The sequence below is a fragment of the Pipistrellus hanaki genome (assembly GCF_964339955.1).
Source record: "Pipistrellus hanaki genome assembly, chromosome: 16".
In the NCBI taxonomy this organism is placed as follows: domain Eukaryota; kingdom Metazoa; phylum Chordata; class Mammalia; order Chiroptera; family Vespertilionidae; genus Pipistrellus; species Pipistrellus hanaki.
The window spans coordinates 21,459,115-21,483,910 of record NC_140518.1 but is presented as its reverse complement, the minus strand read 5'-3'; the positions used below and the strand labels follow the sequence as shown (position 1 = coordinate 21,483,910).

At 42.6% G+C, this 24,796-nt stretch overlaps 1 protein-coding gene across 1 annotated transcript in view; it reads right to left on the bottom strand.

Moving 5' to 3' along the window:
• Positions 1 to 297: 297 nt before the first annotated feature.
• AATF (apoptosis antagonizing transcription factor) overlaps positions 298 to 24,796 on the bottom strand; it is a 79,350-nt gene continuing 54,851 nt past the window's right edge. The window contains exons 11-12 of the mRNA XM_084864212.1: positions 19,978 to 20,049; positions 298 to 636 (exon numbers count right to left, since the gene is read on the bottom strand). Coding sequence (XP_084720338.1) covers positions 573 to 636; positions 19,978 to 20,049 — 136 coding nt within the window. The 3' untranslated portion in view covers positions 298 to 572. The remainder of the gene's footprint in view (positions 637 to 19,977; positions 20,050 to 24,796) is intronic.

The following is a 24,796-nucleotide window of genomic DNA, read 5'->3' as shown; positions in this document are numbered from 1 at the left end:
CGAGAATGAAAAAGGACGCTGGCAGAATCTTTATGGGTGGGGGGAAAAAATGAGTCAGAGATTTGTATTCAGCAACAAATCGGCAAATACTCCCAAGTGACAAAGTCTCCAGGGCATAACTTAGAGGTTTGGGGAGTTCCCTGCTCCTCAGAGCCACAATCAATTGCTAAACATTGTCCACTCAGAAAGCAACATTCACCATCCTTCTGTGAAGCTCTATGTGGGAAGTAGTTACCTCTTGGGCTTGCCAGAGCTCTAAATCAGACCTCACTCCGTGCTGCTCAAGAAACCACATGGCCAGGAACAACACTCTTTATTGGTGGTGGCTCAAGGACATGGGGGAAGGGCGCTTTGCACACGGAAGTGCGAGAAACAAGGACAGGTGACTCCAGGCGTCCTGGGACTTTGCCGGGCATCTGTTCTGAACAGCACACTCCCCAGGAAGTCCCTGACTCACTCAGCCCCACCGGCCAGCGGCTTCCTCCACGTGGGGCTGGATGAGCAGCCAACCTGGCCACGCGCGGCCGGCTGGAGGCCACCCTCAGGCCTTGCAGCGAGAGGGCTGGGTGCTGTCAGTTCCCGTGGCCTCCATCAGGAGGGTTGAGTTGGCCAAAAAGAGATCGATATAACTCTGTCCTAGAAGACAGACAAAACAAATTGGTTAACACACTGGTTAACTTTCTAAGGTTAAAAAAAAGAACTAAGCTAGGAAATACCCCAATCCGTTTGTTCAATTGAAACCACAGCCATGTAATTAAAAATGCATCCCACAGGTCTTATTCACAAATACAGAGAGAGGGAGGAACTAGAAGCCAATCCAACAGTGAGATGTGTAAACGGTCCAGTGTGGCTGCACACCCCGTCTCCGGGGAATGAGTTTCCTGTAAGTTTGCCCTTTACAGACAGGCTCCTCAAGTAAGAAAACAAGATTGAATATTTTAATAGGATGTATGAGACTGCCACACGATGAGGAGGATTCAATCAGACATGGGATGGAGGGATATAATTTAGTTTTCATACATTTTCTTCGACTTGGCAGTACTTGAAAAACAATGAAAATGACCCAGCAACAAGATTCCAATTACTGTCACATGTGCAGCCGTTCAGGGGGACCACGGTGCTTCCCGCTCCCCTGCCCCCTTCCCTGCTCTCAATCTAATAAGTAATTCCAATGCCTAATTTATTATTTCTAAAACTGGAGTTTGACGTTATGAGAGCCACCACATGCCACGGTCCCGAGTCCTTGGAAATAAAGTAAACGATGTCTAACCTCTGTTTCAAATACAACATACACACAAACTATTCGGCGATTCGCGTGTCGAGGCCTGGAAAGTCTCAAAAAGACAAGGCCCTCTCCTGTCTTCATGGCAGAAACCCCGGGACGTTCCCCCTGTGGGCAGAGAGAGAGGAGCCAGAAGGTCCACACCGGTCAAATCCACTCAGAGGCGGCCTGTGGAGGACGTGATGAACGGAGGCAAGTGACGCACGGCCACTAACTCTCGGGGAAGGGGGATGGGCTGGCACCGGCTAAGGCTCCCGGCCAGGAGGAAACAGGCCCAGAAGAAAGCTGTACCTGCTCTGTGCTATACTTTCAAGATCTAACCCCAAAGGTAGCCTGTCCTTCTTGTTAAGAAAACAGGCTTTTCAAAGTGCTTTTATTATCTGAGAGTCATCATCAGCAAACCTGACCTTCAAACTAAAGCAAACAAACAAAAACCCCCACACAACCAGCACCCTTCAAACAGCTTTCTTGGTTCAGCAAGGTTTTAACATAAAAACTTATTTGTCCGTTTTTTAAGTTATCCCACTATAGTTGTGGTAGGAACAGCGGTCTATAATTAGAAAATCCAGCAATAAAAATAGCATGTGAAAGCTTTTTGAAAAGAAAAGGATCTTTAAAAAGAAACCACAGAAGCTGAGAATATCAATAGCCTTACGGTGCTGAGCACTCCCAGGGCGGCCCTGAAAAGTCAGGCCGGACAACAGCCGCTCTCCAATCCCAGTGCAGGCAATCGGGGCAGGAACTTGCTGCTACCCTCGCCCTGAACACTGACCAGCCCCGGCCTCCCGACAAACGAAGGAGGCAGGTTCACTCTGCGCTCCATCAGCTCTTCTGTTCCTGCCTCCCCTGGTGAGCCCCGGACACCAGCCTAGAAATGAGAGGCAGCTTCATGCTAAATGCAAGTCTGAGGCAGCAGCCTCATTTCCAGTTGCTTCCAAATCACCAGCTCCATCGCAGAAGCGACAGCAAGACCCTGCCCAGGCTGCCCTCATCACGCGATGGCCTGCCTGTCTGCCAGTAAGTGCGTGTCTCTCTTGCCATTTCACAAAAAATCAAGTGGCACGGACGGGAGAGCCTCCATGACAAATAGGAAAGTGTGAGTTTAAGGCTGCAGCATCAGACAAGAGGGAAATACAGAGGCACATGCTTATTCAACCTTCGCAATAGTACCCACCCCCCTCACTTGAGCCTGCCACATCCGCCCCATCATTACCACCAGCAAATGCTTCCACTCAGCGCCAGGCCACAGAGAAGCGCCTGGGCTGGGGCAGCAGTTACCATCCCAGCAGGGCTGGAGAGGCAGGCAGGGAATGCAATGCTGAAACCCATGTTTTGATTGAACATTGGTTCACACTAAAGTGGGCAAAGCTGACACAGACGAGGCTGTTCATGGCAAAGCAACTTGCAAAGTGGAGTGCTCTGGGTTCTTAAAATCTTTTTATGGAGAGAGGGAGAATATGAGAAAGGGCTTATTCCAATCTAAAACTCCCCAAGGAATTACAACTCCATGTCTTCCTCACCCACCGATCAGGGGCTGTTTGTGCCTTCAAAGCATCTCAAGCTCCCTGTTCCTACAGGCTCCACCACTTCAGGCCTCACCGTCTCTGACCGGGAATATGTGACCGCTTCTACCCGACTGCTCTGCTCCCTCCTCCTCATCCCCTCTGCATGTCACTCCCAGGCCTGGCTCCCTCCCAAGTCCAGGAGCACCGCCAGGATAAAGATCCAGCCCCTCCTTTTCCCTTACCCTTGCACAGGCTGCACATGGCAGGGCCTCCCACCTTGGGACCCCGACCAGGAAGGGTGGGGCCTCAGCCCTGGTCCAACCGCTTTGCTACACCCCAACAGAATTTGACAAAACCCCTCATACATTTTCAAGTTTACATATAAATGTTTTCTATAAACTTAATAATCACAAAGGATACAGTTATCAGAATACTGTGAACACTAATTTTTAAAATAAAACTCACATCCCTTCTGTAATACACCCAATGGACTCTATATGCCATATTGATTGCTACCCATCACCACTCATTTAAATAACACATAAACAAACTCTTTAACTTGGAAATGTTACAGCATTTTTCTTTTTAAATGTATATTTCCATTTGACTTTTCCCTGGAGATTTTGGTCCCAATATAATTGTTTTATGCTTGAAAGTCTTTTATTGATCACCCTATCATATTTCTTGGTCACAAAAATAAATATGTAAATTGAAACATTTTTTGAAATTTAAAAAGTTGAAATAAAAACATTCTAATTTCTTGCGACTATAAGGTTCTAATTAATTTTTAAAATTTATTTTTGGATTGTGTTATCATTACAATTATTATTAGGATATATTTGTATATACAATAACAATATAAAAAAGTATATCATACTTTTGATATAAACAATGTATATAAATAAGTATAACATTAGTGGAAATGCATCTCTTAATGACACAGAAGAGGCTTCCTCTCCAGGACTGAGATTTATCTATTGCTGGAAGGAGTGGGTTCAGATCGACCTGTTCCTGTTTGTAGTTTTGTAGATGTAAGTACTGAGAGACCCTGTCACATTAACAAGTAGGCGGGAATGGGAGGGTTTTTTTAGAGCAACACCACTCATTTACTTTAATTCTTTCTGAATTATATACCCCCACCCAAAAAAAATCATATAGTGATCTGCCACCAAAAGTCTGTTTTAATCATCTACCAGCTGACAACTCAATCAACTTCTCCTGCATTTTGTTAAAAATAAAGGTCCTGCAGGGACTTGTTACCTAGCTCTTAGTCACTGCCATTCCCAATCCCTGCACCTGTAGTCTGACCTTTTGTGTGGTGCCCACTGCAAGGCCACGTCCCAGGTCAGAGCAAGGTGTTAGAGGTGTGCTGGAGCCAGCGGGCAGAGGACAGCTGGGCCAGGCCCGAGTGCACATCTGGGTCCTGGACACTGTGTCTACTTTCCCAGGGGAAGTCTCTGCACATCCCAGGATGAAGACTGACGTGTGGGTGCACTGAGCTCTGTCCCCCAAACCCAGACAGGCGGTAGTCTGCTGCCACTGCGTAGGGAAAGGGAGAGGCATCTGAAAAGAAGCAGGACGTGTCCATACCCCCTGCCCCATCCCAAGGAAAACAAAGCTAAAAATAAAAGTAGGCTGCAAAAAGTCACCATGTGACCAAGGGCAGGGCTGCCTTCTGCTACAAGGACATGTCCGATGATGAGGATTTAGCCACAAGCTCAGCTATCAATCCTCAGGTGACCCTCGTCTTCACCTAATTCTCTGGGCAACTGTAGTTTAATCCTAGAGGTTCCCTTAAGGCCATGCATGATGTTGTTTGTTTGTTTTTAAAATACACAATTCCTGCTCTCTCCCACATTAAGAATCAAGAGTTGAATCACTGAGCTGAAATGCCGTCCCCCACAGTCTTGGCCTCACTGGCCAGTGAGAATGTCCACTGTAGAAAATGTATTAATGTTGGTCTCATGCAGGAGAATAACCTACAGAGTAATTAACAGGACTTGGACCTGAGGTAGAAGGTCGATAGCAGGGGCTCTTCCTTGAATTAAAATTTAACTTACCCTTTATTGCAACCTACAAAAGCAAGTAATGAGCACTAACATTTTTATTTCTTTTAAACTGTCATTTAGGCTGTAGAGGGGATAATTACCTATCTCTAGTGTAGTAAGGTTTTATAACCCTTAGTAAGGCATTTTCTAATTTAATATTTTTACTATATTATCATAAAACCTGTTTCTGGGAGGAAAAATGATCATGGATTAGCAGCCATTTTCCATAAAGATTGTGTGTGTGTGTGTGTGTGTGTGTGTGTGTGTGTGTGGATTCAGCTTATTTATATGTGATTCTCCTGAAAAGATTTAAAGTATGCAGTTTATTTGGCCGTGAAGTGCAGGTGAGGTTGAAACTGTCCTGAATGACGGTGGTGTACGTGTTGAATAATGCAGCCCCGTACGTGTGCACCCAATATTCCCTTCAGCTCCACAGTCCCTCCTCACCGACTGCAACACAGACCAGTGTCTTCCACGCTGTTATCTGGGCAAACAGTGTAGAGCATACTGAACTTGCAGAGGATCTGTGTGGGGCTTGGATTCGCTAGGTAAGTAGCTTGCAGCACCTGGGATTCTGAGGGAAATGGACCACTGTACCCAGAATGCTACACTCCCGACGCTGGCCAGAAACCCCCACATCTCCAAGATATCCCCGAGCTGCACCTGTCCATCCCTGTGGCCAAAGACAGGTGAGGTGGACAGCAGAGGGAAAGCAGCAATGCCATTGCTTTCTAAAGAAACCTGTACAGCCCCAACCGGTTTGGCTCAGTAGATAGAGCATCGGCCTGTGGACTCAAAGGTCCCAGGTTCAATTCCAGTCAAGGGCATGTACCTTGGTTGCAGGCACATCCTCAATAGGGGATGTGCAGGAGGCAGGTGATTGATGTTTCTCTTTCATCAATGTTTCTATTGTAACTCTCTATCCCTCTCCTTTCCTCTCTGTAAAAAAATCAATAAAATATATTAAAAAATAAAAAAGAAACCTGTACAACTCCGAGCAAGTATTACACAGGAGTTCTAAACAGTCTTCCCAATGTGCTGGAGAAGACGATTCCACCGATTTCTTGCTTAAAATTATACACATAATGTGCCCTTATTATTTTGAAATTGTTCATTTGTCACTTCAATGGGGTGAGAAGGTAGTCTCCCTACATGTACAAGACACATCCCAGAATGCATCCTGGTGCCCCCTCCTTCCTAATTCTCCCCGCTCTGCCCACTCAGGACCCAAAAGTGGAGCAGCATTTGTTCCTGTTTAACATAATCCCTTGGACATACATTCCAGAATCAAAGGATGAGAAAACACACAAAGGGAGGAGACGAAGGGCTCCAATCCCAGCACTGCTCACGTCTAGAGGAATCCCGACACAATCTGCATCCTCCTGAGGCAGCAGGAACACGGACACATAACTGGCGCGGCTGCTGATGGCAGATGTGCTCTTAAAGATTACTGGGGATGTTACAATGTGTGCCTCTTTATACATGCAGTGTTTTGAAAATGGTTACTTATTAAGGCTTTGGAAACTTATAAATGTGCATCAGATGTGCATGGTCTCTGACCTCAGAGAATAACACAAAGATATAATAAATTCATAAATCACACCTGGATGCCTGTTTGACTTTGTAAGACTTCTGGAGGATTGCAGAGGTGTGGTGAGTGCCCGTTTCTCTGAGCCAGGGCTGTGGATGGCAGTACTGAGTTGGGAAAGTGAGCTAGCCAGCAAGTCTGTCTGGGGCAAACCATACCATGCAGAGAGACACATGAGCATTCTACCCTTTGCTGACCCGATTCGGCCGTTTGGTGATCAGGCTCTGTCCCTCCAGAGCCAGGAGAGGAATAAGGCTGACTGCTCTTCCTTGTGGCAGCGTTTCAAATTTGATGTCTTCCCCTAACTAAATCTGCTCTTTTCTAGGTAAAAAAAAAAAAAAGAGTTCACTCCATTCCTGCTCTGACTAAGTTGGAGTTCTCTTGCTATCCTAACCAAACTGCTCTCAGCCCTCCAGTTTGCCAAAGAACTGGCGGCAAGGCCCCCATACCTTCTGTGCCAGTCCCGATACACCTGGGGCAGCCTTGTTGGCGCAGAGCAGGGCTCTGTGGCCTCCTGTGTTCTCAGCACACCCTCCTCCTGCCTTCACAGAGCTCCACTCTCTTCTGATTTGCTCACCAATATGCCCAGCATTGCAAACATCAACAGAAAAGATACTGGCCAATTACCATAGGCACGTGCTAATGCCACCAAATGACGGGATACTCCCAACCCTGACACCCCAACCACTTGACAAAATCTTTCATTTACTCTTTCCTTCCTCTGCGTCCTCTGACCAGACCCATTCTCCTGTATCAGTTACTGTACAGGTCAGAGAGAGGGAGGTGTTTGAGAAATGTTTCTATGACCTAAAGAGGAAATACATAGACCCAAGAGGCAAGCAACTGCCCATTGCTCCTTGGGGGCACATGGCGGAGGGTAAAGCTCTGGGTCCCAGGAATGGAAGCAGGACACGCTGGAATCTGTCTCTCAAGAAGACTGGGCCGTTAGGAAGGCGGTCCGAGAGAAGAGAAGAGAAGACAGAGCTCTTACAGGGAAGGCAGTATCATCTAGTCAGAATGACATGCACACACTATGAGCATAGACAACTTAGAATCCTAGTGCAGTGGAAAGGTCCGCTCTTAGCTCTCCCTCTTTCCTCCCAACCTAGCCCAGCAACAAAAGGTGGAGCACAGGCTTCTTTGAAATCTCATAACAATTTTATACAAAACACACACACACACAAAGAAACAAAGAAATGAGGGGAAAAGAAAGCAACTTTTTCTTACCTAGAGCTTATTTCTTAACAGGATCAAGCTAGCAAAGTAGCAGTGACTCAGAGAACACCCGTCTGTCACTAATTATCTAAATCCGGATACAAGGCAAATCTCCAGACACTGGCTGAAGCTACAAAACAGCCAAACCGCGACTTCCCGAATCTGCCACAAGGTGGCAGCACACAACGCACATCTGATCAGACCAGGCAACCAGCGAGATTCCCAGCAAACGGCGCCCATAAATTACCTAGTGTGTCTGCTGTCATTACCATCCTCCCAGCGCTTGACGGAGACTCTAGAAGGTCTGTTCCAATTCTCTCTTTTGGTCGGGTCAGAACTAGGTCCTTCAAACCTCTGCAAATGCTTTTAGCCCCACAGCTTTAAATTACCAATGGTGACGTGTGGCCTCTGGCCTGTCTCCTAAAGATCAGACAGACCGAAGATTTATAAATGTTCAAAGAAGCAGGTTCAGGCCCCAAACAAAGGAACTGAAAGGCTGGGGGAAAGAAGGAGAGGGAAGAGGAGTAGAAGGTGAGGAGGGAAGGAGAGGTAAACTGGTAAGGTTTTCTCCTCACTTACGCTCCCTCCCGATTCCCAAGTCACTTCACAAATTCACTCCACTGAACAAAGGAAGAGAAATATTTGAAACTTCCATCATCCCTACCAATAGCTTCAAGACTCTCAAATTCTTTAAAAGAAAGATAGTTTGCCTTGGTATCGGATATGCAAAAGCCTGGCGTGAGGGGGGGCGGGGGGGGGTGTTCCTTAGACAAAGGGGACATCCCTCCTCCCCGTACATTAATATTCCACATTCCGGGGATGATTTCCACTTTCACAGTTTGACTGTTTTATAACAGATCTGATGCGAGAGAAGACAAATGGCCTCGCAAAGGAAAGACGACAAATCATCTCGCTGCTTTTAGCAGGGTTTTCTCTTTACTTTATTTATTTTTATTCTGTGGCTGAGCTGCAGAGCTCTCTGTCTTGCTGGAGATGTTTAATATTAACGTCAAGCCGCTGCGATCCTGGCAATAGAGTTGGCCGGTGTTGTGTTTACGGTTTTGTGACTGCTGGCTGCAGGAAGATGAAGCTCCTTGTTCAAACAGCAGCCCCTTTACCAGCTCCTGCTAAAAGCGATGCGGGGGCAGGGGGTGTGGGAGGAAGATATGCTTCACTGCTTGGACGTGAATCACTTCCTCCACCTTGGAGGTGAGACTGACACAGGAGTTACATTTGTATCCCTATCGAGGCTGTTGGCGGAGGGGGAGGAGGCAGCAGATGCCACATCTCTCAGCTCGGTGCAACTTCCACTTTTAGAGGATCAAAATACATGGAAATTGGCGAGGGTATTTACTGTCAACCCGCAGGGTTCCAGAAAGGCCTTCTATTACTTCTGGTAGTAAGTTATTTTACTAAAAACCCAGCACCGATTCAAACATAAAAGGAGCAACTACTACCCAGCAAACGCCCACAGGCAGTGCCTGCAATGCCATGACCCTTCCCAGTGAGCACTTCTAACTGCTCACCAGCCGCCGTCCCACCTCCTCCTCCCTAAGGTGCATGGCTCTTGGGTTCTCCTGGTCTCCTCCTTCTTTGTCTTTTTTACCTTTCTCTAGGTTCCCTTCTCATCCTTCCCGTCTCTCCTGACACCCTCCCCTGGAGTCTCACCCACACTCTCAGCTCTAACATCCGTGTGTGGAGGAGGAGGCCCAGAGGCAGAGCTCTGCCTCCTCACCTAGACCCTGAATCCTGCCCCCTGGCCCGGCAAAGCCAGCCTGTCACCTAAACCAGAGTTTCTGTTCCTAATGGTAGAGAATTATTTGTTATTCACAGCTTACAATTAAATGCTTAATGACAGGAAGTTATAAACAGAGTTACAGGTATCAATACCACATTTTCGATTAAAAAATAAAATACACCCAGAGATAAGCTCTTGTTTAGACATTTATATTAACTGATAAAAATGCAAATTGATGCCATTCCTCTGTCAATCTTTGTGGTTTTTAACAGTACTCTTCAAAGAGCATCCCCCTCTCCTCTGTAAATCAGAGAACAATTTAGGAAAAGGGAAATTTGTCCCAGACACCTGCTAGGTAAACTTTCCCAGGATTTGGCCATCCCAACCCTTCTCCCCTCACTTCACCAACTCATCACTGAAGTCAGCAATTGGATGACCTCGGCGGTTATGTGACTTGCTTTTAAAAGCCTGACTGCTCAGTGCAAAATGAACAGTTTGCATTTCTGCCCCTGAAAGCTGGCGAGTCTGCGTTGCTGCAGAGCTGTGCGCCCCCCCCCCCGCCCCCCCGCAGGATGAGAGGTGGGCGAGGAGGCAGAATGCTGCCAAGTGCATGTAGGAGAAAATGTGTATTGATTCCTTCTTTCTTATAAAGGAGCACAAAGCACTGAAGAACAATTGCTCGTCTTTGCAGCGTTTCACATTCCACATGAGACAAAAGGCCCAACCCCCACCAGCCTCTGCGAAGCTGAAAGGGGAGCCAGGTGAGCCGCACCACGGAGCGGGGTCTCCCGGGTGTCAGTGGTCACCACGCTGTTCGGCTCCACTGCTGGGACTCCAAACACCCCGGGCCAGACACCTCCCCTGCCTCTGACCGAGTAATTTCCCTCTCTGGGCTGATGTTTCCTCATTTATATTGGAGAAGAAAGTGCCTTCAGTCTTATTTACTTTTAAGTGGAGATGCCCAGAGGGTAAAAGAGTTCATGTTTATAAAGTGTTCTGTTCCCGAGGGAGACAATGGGTAGAATACAAGGTGTGGTTATGGCTCATTCAAGACCTCATTTCCAGGTTAGTTATAATAGCTTCCGTTACAAATGCTGGCTTTCCTAGCTCCTTGAACTCAAAGTACAAAGAGGCAATGTCCTTTATCTAAATATCCTTGTTTTAGTTTGACACGTAATACCAACACTAAAAATAACAAAAGGTAACCAGGGACTATTAAGCCTTGTTAATGCACAGAGAGAATCCATTCCAGAGGTGTTTTCTTCTTAAACTAAACACATCCTGAAAGCAGTCCAAAAACCAGACCTAAAGCTTTAATTGTTCATCACGGAGGCCGGTCTGTGTTCACACGTTTCCATAGTAACCAACAGTTTGGAGGAGGACCACCATAAACCAAACCCAATACAGACATCAGAGCCAAGAGGGGCAGGAGAAACCCTATGGTCTAATGTAAGGTTTATAGTGTACACTCTTAGTGAGGGAAATACAAGGGTGTTCATGAAAGATCTTTTCCCAGGGTTCATGTTAAGTAAACATGACCTCAAAAACTCTCTAGGTAAAGGGTTGGGAATGTGGAGTCCCAAATCTGGGCTCATTTCCAAGGCTTTTCCCGAGGTGGCATGAGTGAAGACCACATGAGCTGGCCCTCAAGCAGTACAATATTCCAGCGTGAAGACAGCCCGCAGGTGATTACAGCGCACCCTGGTGGTGAATGCTATATACATTCATGTGATCACGCACAAAGTGCTGAGGGAGGGAGCAGAGGGAGTGTATCACAGGAGCTAGGTGATTTGCAGAAATTTCAATAAATGGGCCGAAGCCGGTTTGGCTCAGTGGTAGAGCGTAGGTCTGCGAACTGAAAGGTCCCAGGTTCGATTCCAGTCAAGGGCATGTAAATTGGTTGCGGGCACATCCCCGGTAGGGGGTGTGCAAGAGGCAGCTGGTTGATGTTTCTCATCGACATTTCTAGCTCTCTAGCTCTCTCCCTTCCTCTCTGTAAAAAATCAATAAAATATATTAAAAAAAAAGAAATTTCAATAAATGGCAAGAAGCAGGTATTCCATCTTATAGGACTGTTTGCAAAAATAATCTTACTAACACATTGTAAATAGCCTTATAAGCTGAAAATATTAAAAGACTTTTCAGCCTGGCCAGCATGTCTCAGGGGTTGAACTTCAACCTATGAAACTGGAGATCACGGTTCAATTCCTGGTCAGGACACATGCCCAGGTTGTGCACTTGATCTCCAGTGTGGGGCCTGCAGGAGACAGCTGATCAATGAGTCTCTCTCATTACTGATGTCTCTTTCTCTCTCTCCCTTTCCCTTCCTCTCTGAAAATAATAAAAATATATACTTTTTAAAAATAGTGTTTCAAGGAAGAAAGAGTACTCCCCCAGTGGGGGGCAGGGAATCCTAAAAGCCTCCCTGGAAAGGCTGGTGTTGGTCAAGCACTTGAACATGGCAACAGGACAGACTGAGAGGAATGGGGTTAGGGGGTGCTCCAGGTTAAGTGAGCAGAATTAAGAGACACAAGTGGGAGGAGTATGGAGAGCGTCCTAGCACAAAGGGCATTACAAACGAAACAGGTGATGAAGGGAGGAAGGTAGCAAGGAGACATCTCACTGCAGGCCTTGCGTAGCAGGTTCAGACCATGTCCTTTATTCTACGACAATGAAGACTACTAATTTTCTTGAAGTGATGTTAGGAAAGTTTAATGTGGCAATGATACATAGAACTGGTTAGATCAGGCTAGTGGTCAAGAAACTGTTAGCGCAACAGTCTATGTGGAAAGTTAAAAAAAAAAAAATCCATAAGCATATATTGTGTTTATTGTAGGGGGGAAATATATTGTTTCTAAGGAAAACAGGTAATAGGTGCCTAAGTATGGCAGAGGTAGAACAATAAGAGCAAACTGACTGAATGTACTGGATCAGGTGTCAGAGCTAATTTCAAGGGTTAGGGTCTTTGTAATCACAAGAATGGTATGATGGTAAGCAGGTCTGGAAATTCAGAGATTCACACTAAAATGTGAATGACTTCATAGGCAAAAACTTCCTATATAGAAAGCATCTCTATTTAAAAAGAAAAAGGAGAAATCATTTAAAAAAATTTTTTTTTATTAAATTATTATGGAAAAATCATTTTAATCCAAATAAGTTCTTTGTTTTGTTTCTTTTCCCAAACAAGTTTTTGGTTGGGAGAGGTTCTGTGTATGTGTACCAGGGATGAGAAGAAGCAGTGTCCCCTTGCACATCGTTCCCAAATAGGTCTACAAGCTTGCTGGTTTTCTGGACACAGCGTAGGGGCTCGGAGCCATATTCCTAGGCCAGTGGTTGGCAAGCTCATTAGTCAACAGAGCCAAGTATCAACAGGACAACGATTAAAATTTCTTTCGAGAGCCAAATTTTTTAAACTTAAACTTCTTCTAACGTCACTTCTTCAAAATAGACTCACCCAGGCCGTGGTGTTTTGTGAAAGAGCCACACTCAAGGGGCCAAAGAGCCGCATGTGGCTTGAGAGCCACAGTTTGCTTACCACGGTCCTAGGTGCATGAATGATACCAGCTCCACTACTTGCTTGCTATTTAACTTAGGAAAGTTACTTATTTGTTCTATGCCTCAGTATTTTTATCATAAAATGCAAATAATGTCAAACACTTTAGCGGTTTCTTATAAGTATTTAATCAAATTGTATGTGAAGGGCTTAGTGCAGTGTCTGGCACACAATAAATGCTCAATAAGTGGAATATGATATTTTTCAATGTCATGTCATTGCCCATCAGAAATAGGGTGGCAGACTTAGGGTGGATAAATCAGAGTGAAGGATGAAGGCACTTAAAAACAGAAATGGTCTACAATCTAATGCTGGCTCAGTGATCATTGTGGGAAATGTATGAAGGTGCATAAATGCCCACTCTAAACTAACAGAAAAGATATCTAAACTAACAGAAAAGATATCTACATATTATATTTTAAGTAGAATAAAATAATAAAATACAAAAACTCAAAAACAATAAGTCCTTAGGAGAAACATTTGCACTTACTTTAAAGAATGTGAAATACTCCTTGGGGAATAAAAAGGATTCATAATCCTCTGAAGAAGTGATGGGCATGTGACTGCAGGAATGAAAACTACAGTCAAGAAGCCCCGTTTTGAGGAAAGATTGATCTGTTCAGCATTTACAATTTCTTCCTAGAAGATGTACTTTTATCACTCTACATCCTGTTTGGAACCATGACTTCAATCTGACAATGCAAATTCTCTAGAATTGTGTAAGACTGAACAAGCAGCAATCAGGAAAAATAGAGGAAACAATAGTGGTGCTTGCTTTTCAACCCAGGTTTAGAACTCTGGCCCAAGCTACGAGCTTGAACTTGAGAATATTTCCTTTGTCCTTTCTGAGGTTATGAGGAGAAAGGTCCGTGCCTCCCATTTCTGTGCTGGACGCCCTCTTTAATGATGATGTATGGGGTCCCTTTCCCTCAGCACTGCTGGGGGCTCAAACATGTGCTGCCACCCTCCAGAGCATCAACACGGGAATTATAAACTGTGTCAATCCGAGTTAATGCAAAGCTGTAATCCTCTTTATGAGCATAAAGATCAAATCACTGCCATGAGTTATGTTCATTCGGTAATCTGATAAGGAAGAGAGGGAACCTCTAATAAAAGAGTGATGGGAGCCTTTAATGACGCCGTGGAAGCCAGCACCGGAGAAAATACTGCTCTCGTTCACACCGATTAGATCAATGTTGCATATTCGCCTGGACTTGTTTCACCTGTCAGAACAACCTGTGTCTTTCTAGGAGATAAAAAGCTTCAGAGAAAACATCTGTATCTTAACTGTTCTTGCTTGCAAGTTTTTAAACAATGAAAAGTACTCTGTGGAGAATATTTCTGGGGTTATTAGCTGTTGTGTTTTCAAATGCTGGGCAAACTGCTCCATGATTCAGTGCCTATTTCTATTACATAAAGGGATAAAGTTAGCAACAGGGGATTCACAAATAGTCTACGTAACTTCTGGGTTACCAAGGGAGAAAAGAACATATTCAGTAGAGTGGTAGAATATCCCCAGCATTTAGGGTACAGACCCACACACGAAAGTGGCAAACCAAAGATAAATCGCCTGAACAAACCCTCAAGAACAGTGTGGCAGTGATATTGACAAAGCACTTTACAAGGCTGGATCACATTTGTGCATTTCTTTTCTAGAAAAGTCCAGATGCAGAACGATAACGTATTTGGTGCTTAGTAGTTATCATTAAAGCATCCTCTCTGGGTTCCTTTTTTAAATGCCAGTAGCTTTATAAAAGGAGTGGGAAAAGTGTTTTTTATTTGGGGGGAGAATATAAGAGGCATGGAAATTCTTGCTATTTCTATTGAGAATTTCTTTAAGGAACGAAGTACCTATAAAATGTTAATATTGCTATCATCTTTGTAATAAGAAAAAAAAGTTTCTTAGGAAATACAATAACTTACACCTCTAAGGGTCCGTACCAGGACCAGGACGCTGTTGAAGTAGCAGCTATGCAGGGCAAACACGTATTTTCCTTGGCGTACATCAAGCTGACTGTTCCCACTTAGACCAAAGCTCACCATGCCAGCAGAGCAAGCAGTTTGCACGGTTCCCTTTCCCTGAGGCCGTGGCCACTTTTGACCTATCTCTGAGGACTTACTCAGAATGTGCTTCTCCTACTTGCCACTAACATTTTCCTATCTGATTTCTATCAACACGACAAATGAGGAAGAATTACAAGTCTGCCTCAGAGAGGCTTTCAAAAACAGGTGATTTTTCCCACAACCTCCAAATTCTTCATTTTGTTAGAACTATAATGAGAGATCATCTGAATTTTACTTCAGAGTCCCTCTGGTCTGATAGACCTAGGGGGTTCACGTCATGTAAAGTAAGCTGCTTCTGAAATGTCCTTGGTAAGCTTCAGGTCCCTCAACAACACTCGTGTACATCCTGCAAGTGACATTCTGGCCTTTTCTTTGTGGTGATAATGTGCTTAGGGGAATTCTCTCCCAAGGAGACAGCAAGCCTCTTCTCCTCCTTAGCCCACTGATATCTGTCTCTACAATATCCCGTGATATTTTGGGCTCTTAGTAAAATGAGTCTGAAGGACAAACAGTAGCTGCTCTGGGAGTTGAGCTGTCCCATGCCAAGGGTACCCAAGAGTTTAGCAAAGCCAGTGATCATTCTTAGGCTCACGGTAATATCTTTCTTCACATGCAAACATGTAGTACATGGGCAAAGTGGCATTTCTTTTTTCTCTCAACACTGAGAATGCCCATCAGACCTGCAAGAGAAGCCAACTGCCCACCTCTTAATGGAGTAAAGATCTACTGGCCAGGAATTATATGAGATTAACTAACAAAGGAGACCTGAAGGCATATAAAGGCATTTAAAGCAGTATCCATAGTTTATCTAGAAAGAAAAGCCCCCAAAGGGAAATTGGTAACACAGAGAGGGGTGCAAACTATTGGGTCGGCAACTAAGTAATTGCGGGTTTCACACACATATGGCTTCAGTTGAATTTTTAGGTTTGCAGACGTAGTACAAATGTAAAACACATTTTGTATTTGATAGTTGGCTATTCAGCTGTTAATCAGTAAAAAAAGTTTTTTGATCTGTTTTGTAGTTTTTGTTTGGCGTTCGTTGAAAAATGGAAAATCAAAAGGAACATTTTCGTCATATTTTGCTTTTTTATTTCCGCAAGGGAAAAACGCATCACAAGCTCATAAAAAGTTATGTGCTGTTTATGGTGACGAAGCCTTAAAAGAACGGCAGTGTCAAAATTGGTTTGCCAAATTTCGTTCTGGTGATTTTTCACTCAAAGATGAAAGACGCTCTGGTCGTCCAGTTGAAGTTGATGACGCCCTAATCAAAGCAATAATCAATTCGGACTGTCACAGTACAACACGTGAGATTGCAGAGAAGCTTCATGTATCACATACATGCATTGAAAATCACTTAAAACAACTTGGCTATGTTCAAAAACTCGATACATGGGTTCCTCACGAACTGAAAGAATCACAGTTAACGCAACGCATTAGCAGCTGCGATTTGCTAAAGAAACGTAATGAAAATGATCCATTTTTAAAACGACTGATAACTGGCGATGAAAAATGGGTTGTTTACAACAATATCAAGCGGAAAAGATCGTGGAGCAGGCCAGGTGAACCAACTCAAACAACATCAAAAGCTGAGATTCATCAAAAGAAGGTTTTGTTATCAGTTTGGTGGGATTACAAAGGAATTGTCTACTTTGAACTCTTACCACCCAACCGAACGATCAATTCTGATGTCTACATTGAACAACTAACAAAATTAAACAATGCAGTTGAAGAAAAGTGGCTCGAATTGACAAATAGAAAAGGTGTTGTATTCCATCATGACAATGCAAGGCCACACACATCTTTGGTCACTCGGAAAAAATTAATGGAGCTTGGTTGGGATGTTTTGCCACATCCACCATATAGTCCTGACCTTGCACCATCTGATTACTTTTTGTTTCGATCTTTACAAAACTCCTTGAATGGTAAAAATTTCAATAATGATGATGATGTCAAATCGTACCTGATTCAGTTTTTTGCTAATAAAAAACAGAAGTTTTTTGAACGTGGGATTATGATGCTGCCTGAAAGATGGCAAAAGGTCATTGATCAAAATGGGCAATACATTAAAGAATAAAGTTATTTAGTTCCATGAAAAAATTGTCTTTGATTTTCTTTAAAAAATCCGCAATTACTTAGCTGCCGACCCAATATATTCATTTAACTCTGTTTAAAAAAAAAAAAAAAAAAAAAAAGACTAATCTAGAGATTAATGAGGAAAAAACAAAAAAGGCCATACATAGGCATTCATTTACAAAGCACAAAAGAAAATAAGAGGTCACAAAGTTTTGAGTATAAACATATTCAGAACTATTCACAAGCTGTTTAATACTCAAAGCATTGAACAAAGCAAACAAAAAATTAATAATCACTGTGCTCACCTAAACTTACAGTTCTATTACTTCACAGACAAGGGGGAGGAAGGGAACCTGTTAGGATTTAGTAGCAAACTAAATATATACAGATAAAAGGGTTAAATGTAGCTTGAGGTATAAAGCTGGCAAAACCCACATATGCCACATTATAACCAATCAGTTCCGTTGGTAAATATTTATGTTTAAAAATGTCTACCACAGCATTATTTACAACAATTATAATTAAAAACAATTTACATGCCCAATAATTACTGAATAGTTAAATAATATTTGAAAGTATACATAGTCATTACAAATTTTTGAATGATTTTAATAGTATAATGCTCACAGTAATTAAAGAAAAAATCCATAGTAGTGGAATATAATTTTAATTATGTAAAAAAGAAAAACAAGGACATACAAAAAATTAAATCAAAAGACTAAAAGAAAATATTCTGAAGTGATAAAAATGGTTATCTCCTGTGTATGTATACACACACTTCCTAGTTCTGAATGTTCAAAGAGCCCACTGTCAGTGAGCACCCCTAGCACCCAGATTTTGGTTTCTAAATACCACAATCAACGGAAAAGAATCAGGGCTCCTTGGAGAAAGACTGATTCCAGAGCTAGGACAGGGAAAGTATAAGATGAGCCTAGCATAACTTTGTTGTGCCAAATGGTAAGAAAGTGCTCAAATTACTAGGAACATCTCCAAAGGACACAAGCTAGCTTAAAGGGGCTTCCATTAATATGGGACAATTTAAAATCAAAGTAAACAATGACACTAACAGATTATAATTCACTATTATAAATGATCCATACTGATATAAATGAATGGTAAAAAAATAAGTAATCTTACAAAAATACTATATTATAATAAATTAGAGGCCCAGTGCATGAAATTCGTGAATTGGGGGTGAGGGGAGCGAGTCCCCTCAGCCTGGCCTGTGCCCTCTCGTAGTCTGGGATCCTTGGAGGATGTCCATCTGCCGGCCTAGGGGGATCGGGGCCTAAGCCAGCAGGTGGACATCCTTCTTGCAATCCGGATCCTTCGCTCCTTACTGCCTGCCTGCTTGCTCCTTATTGCTCGGCTCACTGCTCACTAGTCCCCACCGCCGCCGCACTAACCAGTTTCTAGCTGAGCAGCACTCCCCCTGCATTGAGCATCTGCCCCCTGGTGGTCAGTGCTCATTATAGTCACGGGATGTTCTGCTGTAATGGTTGCTTAGGCTTTTATTATATAGACTAGTAGCCCACTGCACAAAATTCATGCAGGGGGTAGGGGGGTGTCCCTCAGCCCGGCCTACACCCTCTCCAATCTGGGATCCCTCTCGCAATCTGGGACTGCTGGCTCCTAACTGCTCACCTGCCTGCCTGCCTGATCACCCCTAACCATTCTGACTGCTGGCCTGCTCACCCCCACTGCCCTCTCCTCCTGGCCTGATTGCCTCTTAACCATCTCTGCCCCGGCCCCGCCACCATGGCTTTGTCTGGAAGGCCATCCAGAAGGTCTCCTGGTCTAATTAGCAATAATACCCTTGCATTAGTATAGATAGAGGCCCAGTGCATGGGTGGAGGCTGGCTGGTCTACCCTGAAGGGGATCCCGGATCAGGGTGGGGTTCTCTTTGGGGGGCGGGACTGGCCTGAGCAAGGGGCTGATGGCCATTTGCATGCCAGCCATGCCCCCATCAGGGTGGAAGTCCCCACTGGGGTGTATGGCCGGCCTGGGCAAGAGGCTGAGAGTCGTTTGGGGGTGGTTTGCAGGCTGACAAAGCCCTTGACTTTGTCCAGAAGGTCTCCTGATCTAATTAGCATATTACTCTTTTATTAGTATAGATTGCCAGCTAATAAATATAGAAGTAATTATTTTTAAAATGGTTATCTCTGAATTGTAATATTATGAGTATACATTTCTATTTTGTGTCAGCTTTATAAAATGAGCATATACTGCCAAAACCGGTTTGGCTCAGTGGATAGAGCATCAGCCTGTGGACTCAAGGGTCCCAGGTTCGATTCCGGATAAGGGCATGTACCTTGGTTGGGGGCACATCCCCAGTGGAGGGCATGCAAGAGGCAGCTGATCGATTATGACTCTCTCATTGGTGTTTCTAACTCTCTATCTCTTTCCCTTCCTCTCTGTAAAAAATCAATAAAATATATATTTTTTTTAAAATGAGCATGTACTTCTTTTATAAAAATACTTTTAAAAAAACCACACCAATCCTTAGCAGCAGCCTGAACACGTATAACATAATGTACATCTCTACAGCCATTTTTAAAAGGACAGCATATGCACAAAACCCCTGAACATAAATCAAGTGCATGTGCTGTCCTGACCTGTCTGTCCTAGACAAGAGCTCAGGTGCACTGGGCAGGTGGCTAAAGTTAAAAACAAAACAAAACAGCAAAATCAAACAAAAATCCACCAGAGGCAACAATGAGATGTATGGAAATTTTGTTTTGGTTTTACAGTAATTATGCAAGTGAAGAGATGTGACAAGGACCCTTGCTATGATGCCCATGACAAATGGTTAACTGATAAGAAGAAATGGAGAGGGTGACAGGCTGTAGAACAGGTCAATATCAGGCTGTCATGAAGCCATTTGAGACAAATAATTAATCTATTACTCACCTTGCATCATCATTCATTGTGGTATGGTCAATAGGTGCCATGAAGCTCAGTAGCTTGCTAAGGACATGAAACCTTAAAAAAGCAGGAAACAGGCAGCAACATTAGTAACTATTAAACTAGAAAAGGAAGCACATCCTATGAGCTAACAAACTCCAGAACATTTGGCTCCAGAGTTGAGTAGAAAACACAGACAGGCATGTAACACAACTACAGAACCCTTTTTCCTCAGTGCTACGAAGAGAAAATGTGTGTGGTAACAGCACATTGTAAATGACAGTTCAACACAGATCCATTTATATCTCAGCCCCCAGAAAGTAGATACACTGTGTCCTTAGCAATATGCTAAACATTACCAGATAGCTATACAATTTATTCTATGTTTTTTTAAAATATATTTTATTGATTTTTTACAGAGAGGAAGAGAGAAGGATAGAGAGTCAGAAACATCAATGAGAGAGAGACATTGTTCAGCTGCCTCCTGCACACCCCCTACTGGGGATGTGTCTGCAACCAAGGTTCATGCCCTTGACTGGAATCGAACCCGGGACCCTTCAGTCCGCAGGCCGATGCTCTATCCACTGAGCCAAACTGGTTTCGGCCCGAAGTATTTTTCTATTGATTTCTCGAGAGAGTGAAAGACAGAAATATCGATGTGAAAGAAATACATCGATTGGTTGCCTTCTGCACACCTCCCCCCTCACCAGGGTGCAGGCCAGTGAGGAGTTTGCAACCGAAGTACATGCCCTAGATTGGAATTGAACCAGAGCCCTTAGGTCCATAGGCTGACACTCTATATCCACTGAGCCAAACTGGCTAGAACTGTAATACATATTTTTATTGGATGGCACTGCTGTGTGGAATACCTTTACACAGTAATACAATATAGTAACTATTAACTGCATGATGAAAGACAAGCTTACAGAAGTAATCAGATTAAAGACATTTAGTAATGTGTGCTTAAAGCAATGTATTTCATCTAATCTTAGTACTGCTGAGGATGAATGCATGTCTTAGTATTAAAACACCTTTTACCAACCATACTAAGAAAAGATAAATGTAATTTTGTGCAGAAGAACAGAGACAAACACAGTAGACATCTCATTATTAAAGACCTGAAAATTTAATTCATTTACATTACAGATCCTGATTAAATCAGTCAAATCCACTTATATATACTGCTGTGTAAAATACTGATAATCAATAGTTATAATTATTTCTAAAAATCAAAATTTTCTTTTTTCTTTTTTTTAATCCTCACCCAAGAAGATGCTTAGAGAGGGGAAGGGGAGCAGGAGAGAGACATCAGTGTGAGAGAAACAGTTTGCCTTCCATATGCTCCTCAACCAGGGATCAAAGCCTCAACCCAGGTATGTGCCCTGACTGGGAATCAAATATGCAACCTTTTGGTGCACAGAACAATGTTCAACCAATCAGGCCAAAATATTCCTTTTTTTTTTTTTAAATTATTTTCCAGTATCCAACCAGGAAGGTGCCATGCCCAGTCTGATCAGGCTGATGCCACTGACCTGCTATCATTTCAACTAATATTTCCACAATGTAATGTTCATTGTTGTTACGACATTTCTGGAAATCTTATCTTTCCAACCATATCACAAAGCGTAAAGCTTGCTCAATGATAGAACCTCGTATCAGTTATGATAGCTAGTTGAGATTTAATTTAAGGAAGTATTTATAATATTCACATCTAGCGTGGGCCACTTGGTTTAATCTTTCAGGGCAGAATGCTAATGTAGCCCAACTGTCATTCTGGCATCTGCTATGGCCACTTGGTCCTGCCAGAGAAACAATTCAACATCCAGAGGTTATATGCATGGGCTCTGGAATCAGACCAATTAGCTCAAATCCCTGTTTGATACGAACTAGCTCTGTAATGCTGGGTAAGTTGTTGACCACTTTACATGAATTAGCTAATTTAATCTGCACAACAACCTATGAGATGTGACTTTTACTTCATTCCTCAAAGAGGAAATTGCAGCTCAGAGATATAAAGTTACGTGCCCCAGGTCTCAAGGGCAGTCAGTGGGAGAGTCAGATTTCAAACCTAGACAGTTTAGCATCACTGCCTGTGCTTTTTCTATCTCTGCAGGACTCAACAGTGAGTTTCATAAATGTTAGTTATCACTATTGCTATTAATAAAGATCATTCTCTGATTCTGATCACATCCCTCATATTTATGGTAGAGAGCCAGGTGAATACAGATGACAAAACTGAAAAACCAAAACACATGACCACATTCATAACTTTCCTTTTTACAACAATTTTAGACTTATAGAAAAGCTGCAAACATAGAGTAGAGATTCATGTTTAATTTCACCCAACTTCCTGTAATGTTAATAATTTACCTAAACAGAGTATAATTGTCAAAATCAGGAAATTAACACTGGTATAATACTACCAACTAAATTATACACCTTATTAAAATTTCACCAGTGTTTACTCCAATGTCCTTTCTCTTTTCTAGGGTCCAAGCTAGGACCCCACATTGCACCTGGATTTCTCAAGGTTGTGTTAAATTCAGCACATTAAAAAACTGAATCTACTCCCTCCCTCAAAGACAAAAATCATTTTCTTCTTGCAGCTTCCTTCTGAAAGCTCGTGAGAGTCAACTCTTAACGTTCTCACTTTTCTTTATCTCCTTTCATCTTTCTAAAATGCAACTGAAATGTAATAACATCCTTCTGCCTAAAGTCCTAAATGACGCACTACAGCCTACAGAGTCAAGTCCAAGTTTCTTCAACTGGCTATGATCTAGCACTCACTACTCATACAGCTTCATTTCCTACTCCACATTCACTTTACGTCTCTCCCCAAATTAATTGCAATTCCCCAAATGGCCATGTATACTCTCTAGACACATTTTTGCAAACGTTATTCTTTTTGGCCTTTCACTGGCTAACTGTTCCTAGACTGCTCAGTGTGAAGTGTGGATGCTGCACCTTACAGAAAATCTCCCTAAGGAGTCTGAGTTCCCTCAGAGTGAGTCAGGGAATCCTGTACCAGGATGATCCCTACCATAGCACTTTCCACACAGCATCACTTATTGGCTAATTGTCTGCCATGTCTCCAGACTACATGCCCCTTGAGGGTAGAATGTGTATTCCCCAGCTCCCAACATTGCTCCTAGAACTTCAGAAGAAACCCTTATCTTTTTTTAAAAAAAAAAAAAAAAAAAAACTGTTTAGTCCTCTTTAAGCAGAATGTCTATTTCCTGCTTGCCTGTTGTCAGAATAAGATGTCAAATGCCCCTGGATTTATAATTTTAATCATTATCAAAATGCTAAAAACACAGAAATATATTAGTAACATGTACCTCTGAAGAACAGTTTAATGAGGTTTAATAAATATAAGAAAAAACATAACAACTCTGATAAATTCATTTTTAAAAATATATTTCTTTTCTTTTTTTAATTTACTTCAGAGAAGAAGGGAGAGGTAGAGAGAGACAGAAACATCAATGATGAGACAGAATCATCGATTGGCTGCCTCCTGTACGCCCCCCTCGTGGGACTGATCCCGCAACATGGGCATGTGCCCTTGGCTGGAATCGAACCCAGGACCCTTCAGTCTGCAGGCCAAACCAGCTAGGGTGATAAATTCATTCTGATTTGGAAAACAGACCTGTAGTTCTCCTGAGGTGTTTGCCATGCTCACTTCTCCAACACTCATCCAGGTTTCTTAATCTGTATTATGTTTAGACTCACTGCCATTTCTCATTACCTGATGAGCATGTTTATTTTATTGTCATAATCATCCAAAAACATTTTCTGGCTGACTAATGTCTATAAGGCACTACAGAAGATAATAAGGATGGAATTGTCTTAAAGAATAAAGCAGCATAATTATTGCTCTCAAGAGGCACACAACTATAGCAACTTGTACCAATAGTTTTAAAATTTATAACAGTAAAATATGTAGAAAAGGCATTATTTTCTTCTCTTAATTCTTTGGAAGAGCATATATTTGCAACAGGAATGCCAATAGATACACACAAGAGAAACAAAATAAACCAACACTTTCAAATGCTTACTATGTACCAGGCATTTGTACATTATTTTAACCCTCAAACCAAATATTGTTGTTGTTTTTTGCTTAGTTTAAATAGATTTGCTTTATTTTCAACCTAAAATTTTTTAACTAATTTGGACATGGCCTTTATATTTAAGCTCATGGTGCAATGGGGAAAACAGATCCACCCACAAACCAGGCATTTAATACATGGTATAAGATATTATGAGACAATAGAGAGGAGAATAAGGGAATAACTGATGGAGTTGGAGGAAGGCTTACAGCCAAAGTAATGTCAAACCAAATCTTTAAAGTAGGAATTATTATCTCCACTTAATAAGTGAGAAAGTGAGGCCCAGAGAATAAAGAATAAGTAAAATTATATAGCCAGACAGAGCCAGGATTTGAACCCAAGTCTTCTAATTTGAAATCTTGGGCTCTTCCCTCTAGAAAATATATATTGCCTCATACAGCTATATAATTTTTAAAGCACAGTACTGGATAAAAATCTGATCTCAAAATTAAAGAATAAGCTTGGCCAATTATAAAGTACTATTAGTAACTTTCTTTTGCAAGTCCGTACAGAGGTGGCATGTATAGAAGAAACATGTACAATAGAGGCATGCATGTGAACCAGCAAGTAAATGAACACTAGAGCAGGAGACAGGCCCAGTCTTGGTGTAATAATAACAATAATAATGATGGTAATAATGGCAACAAATATTTATACTATGTACCTGGCACTGTTCTAAGAGTAGCACATATATTTACTCTCTTAATCCTCACAGCAAT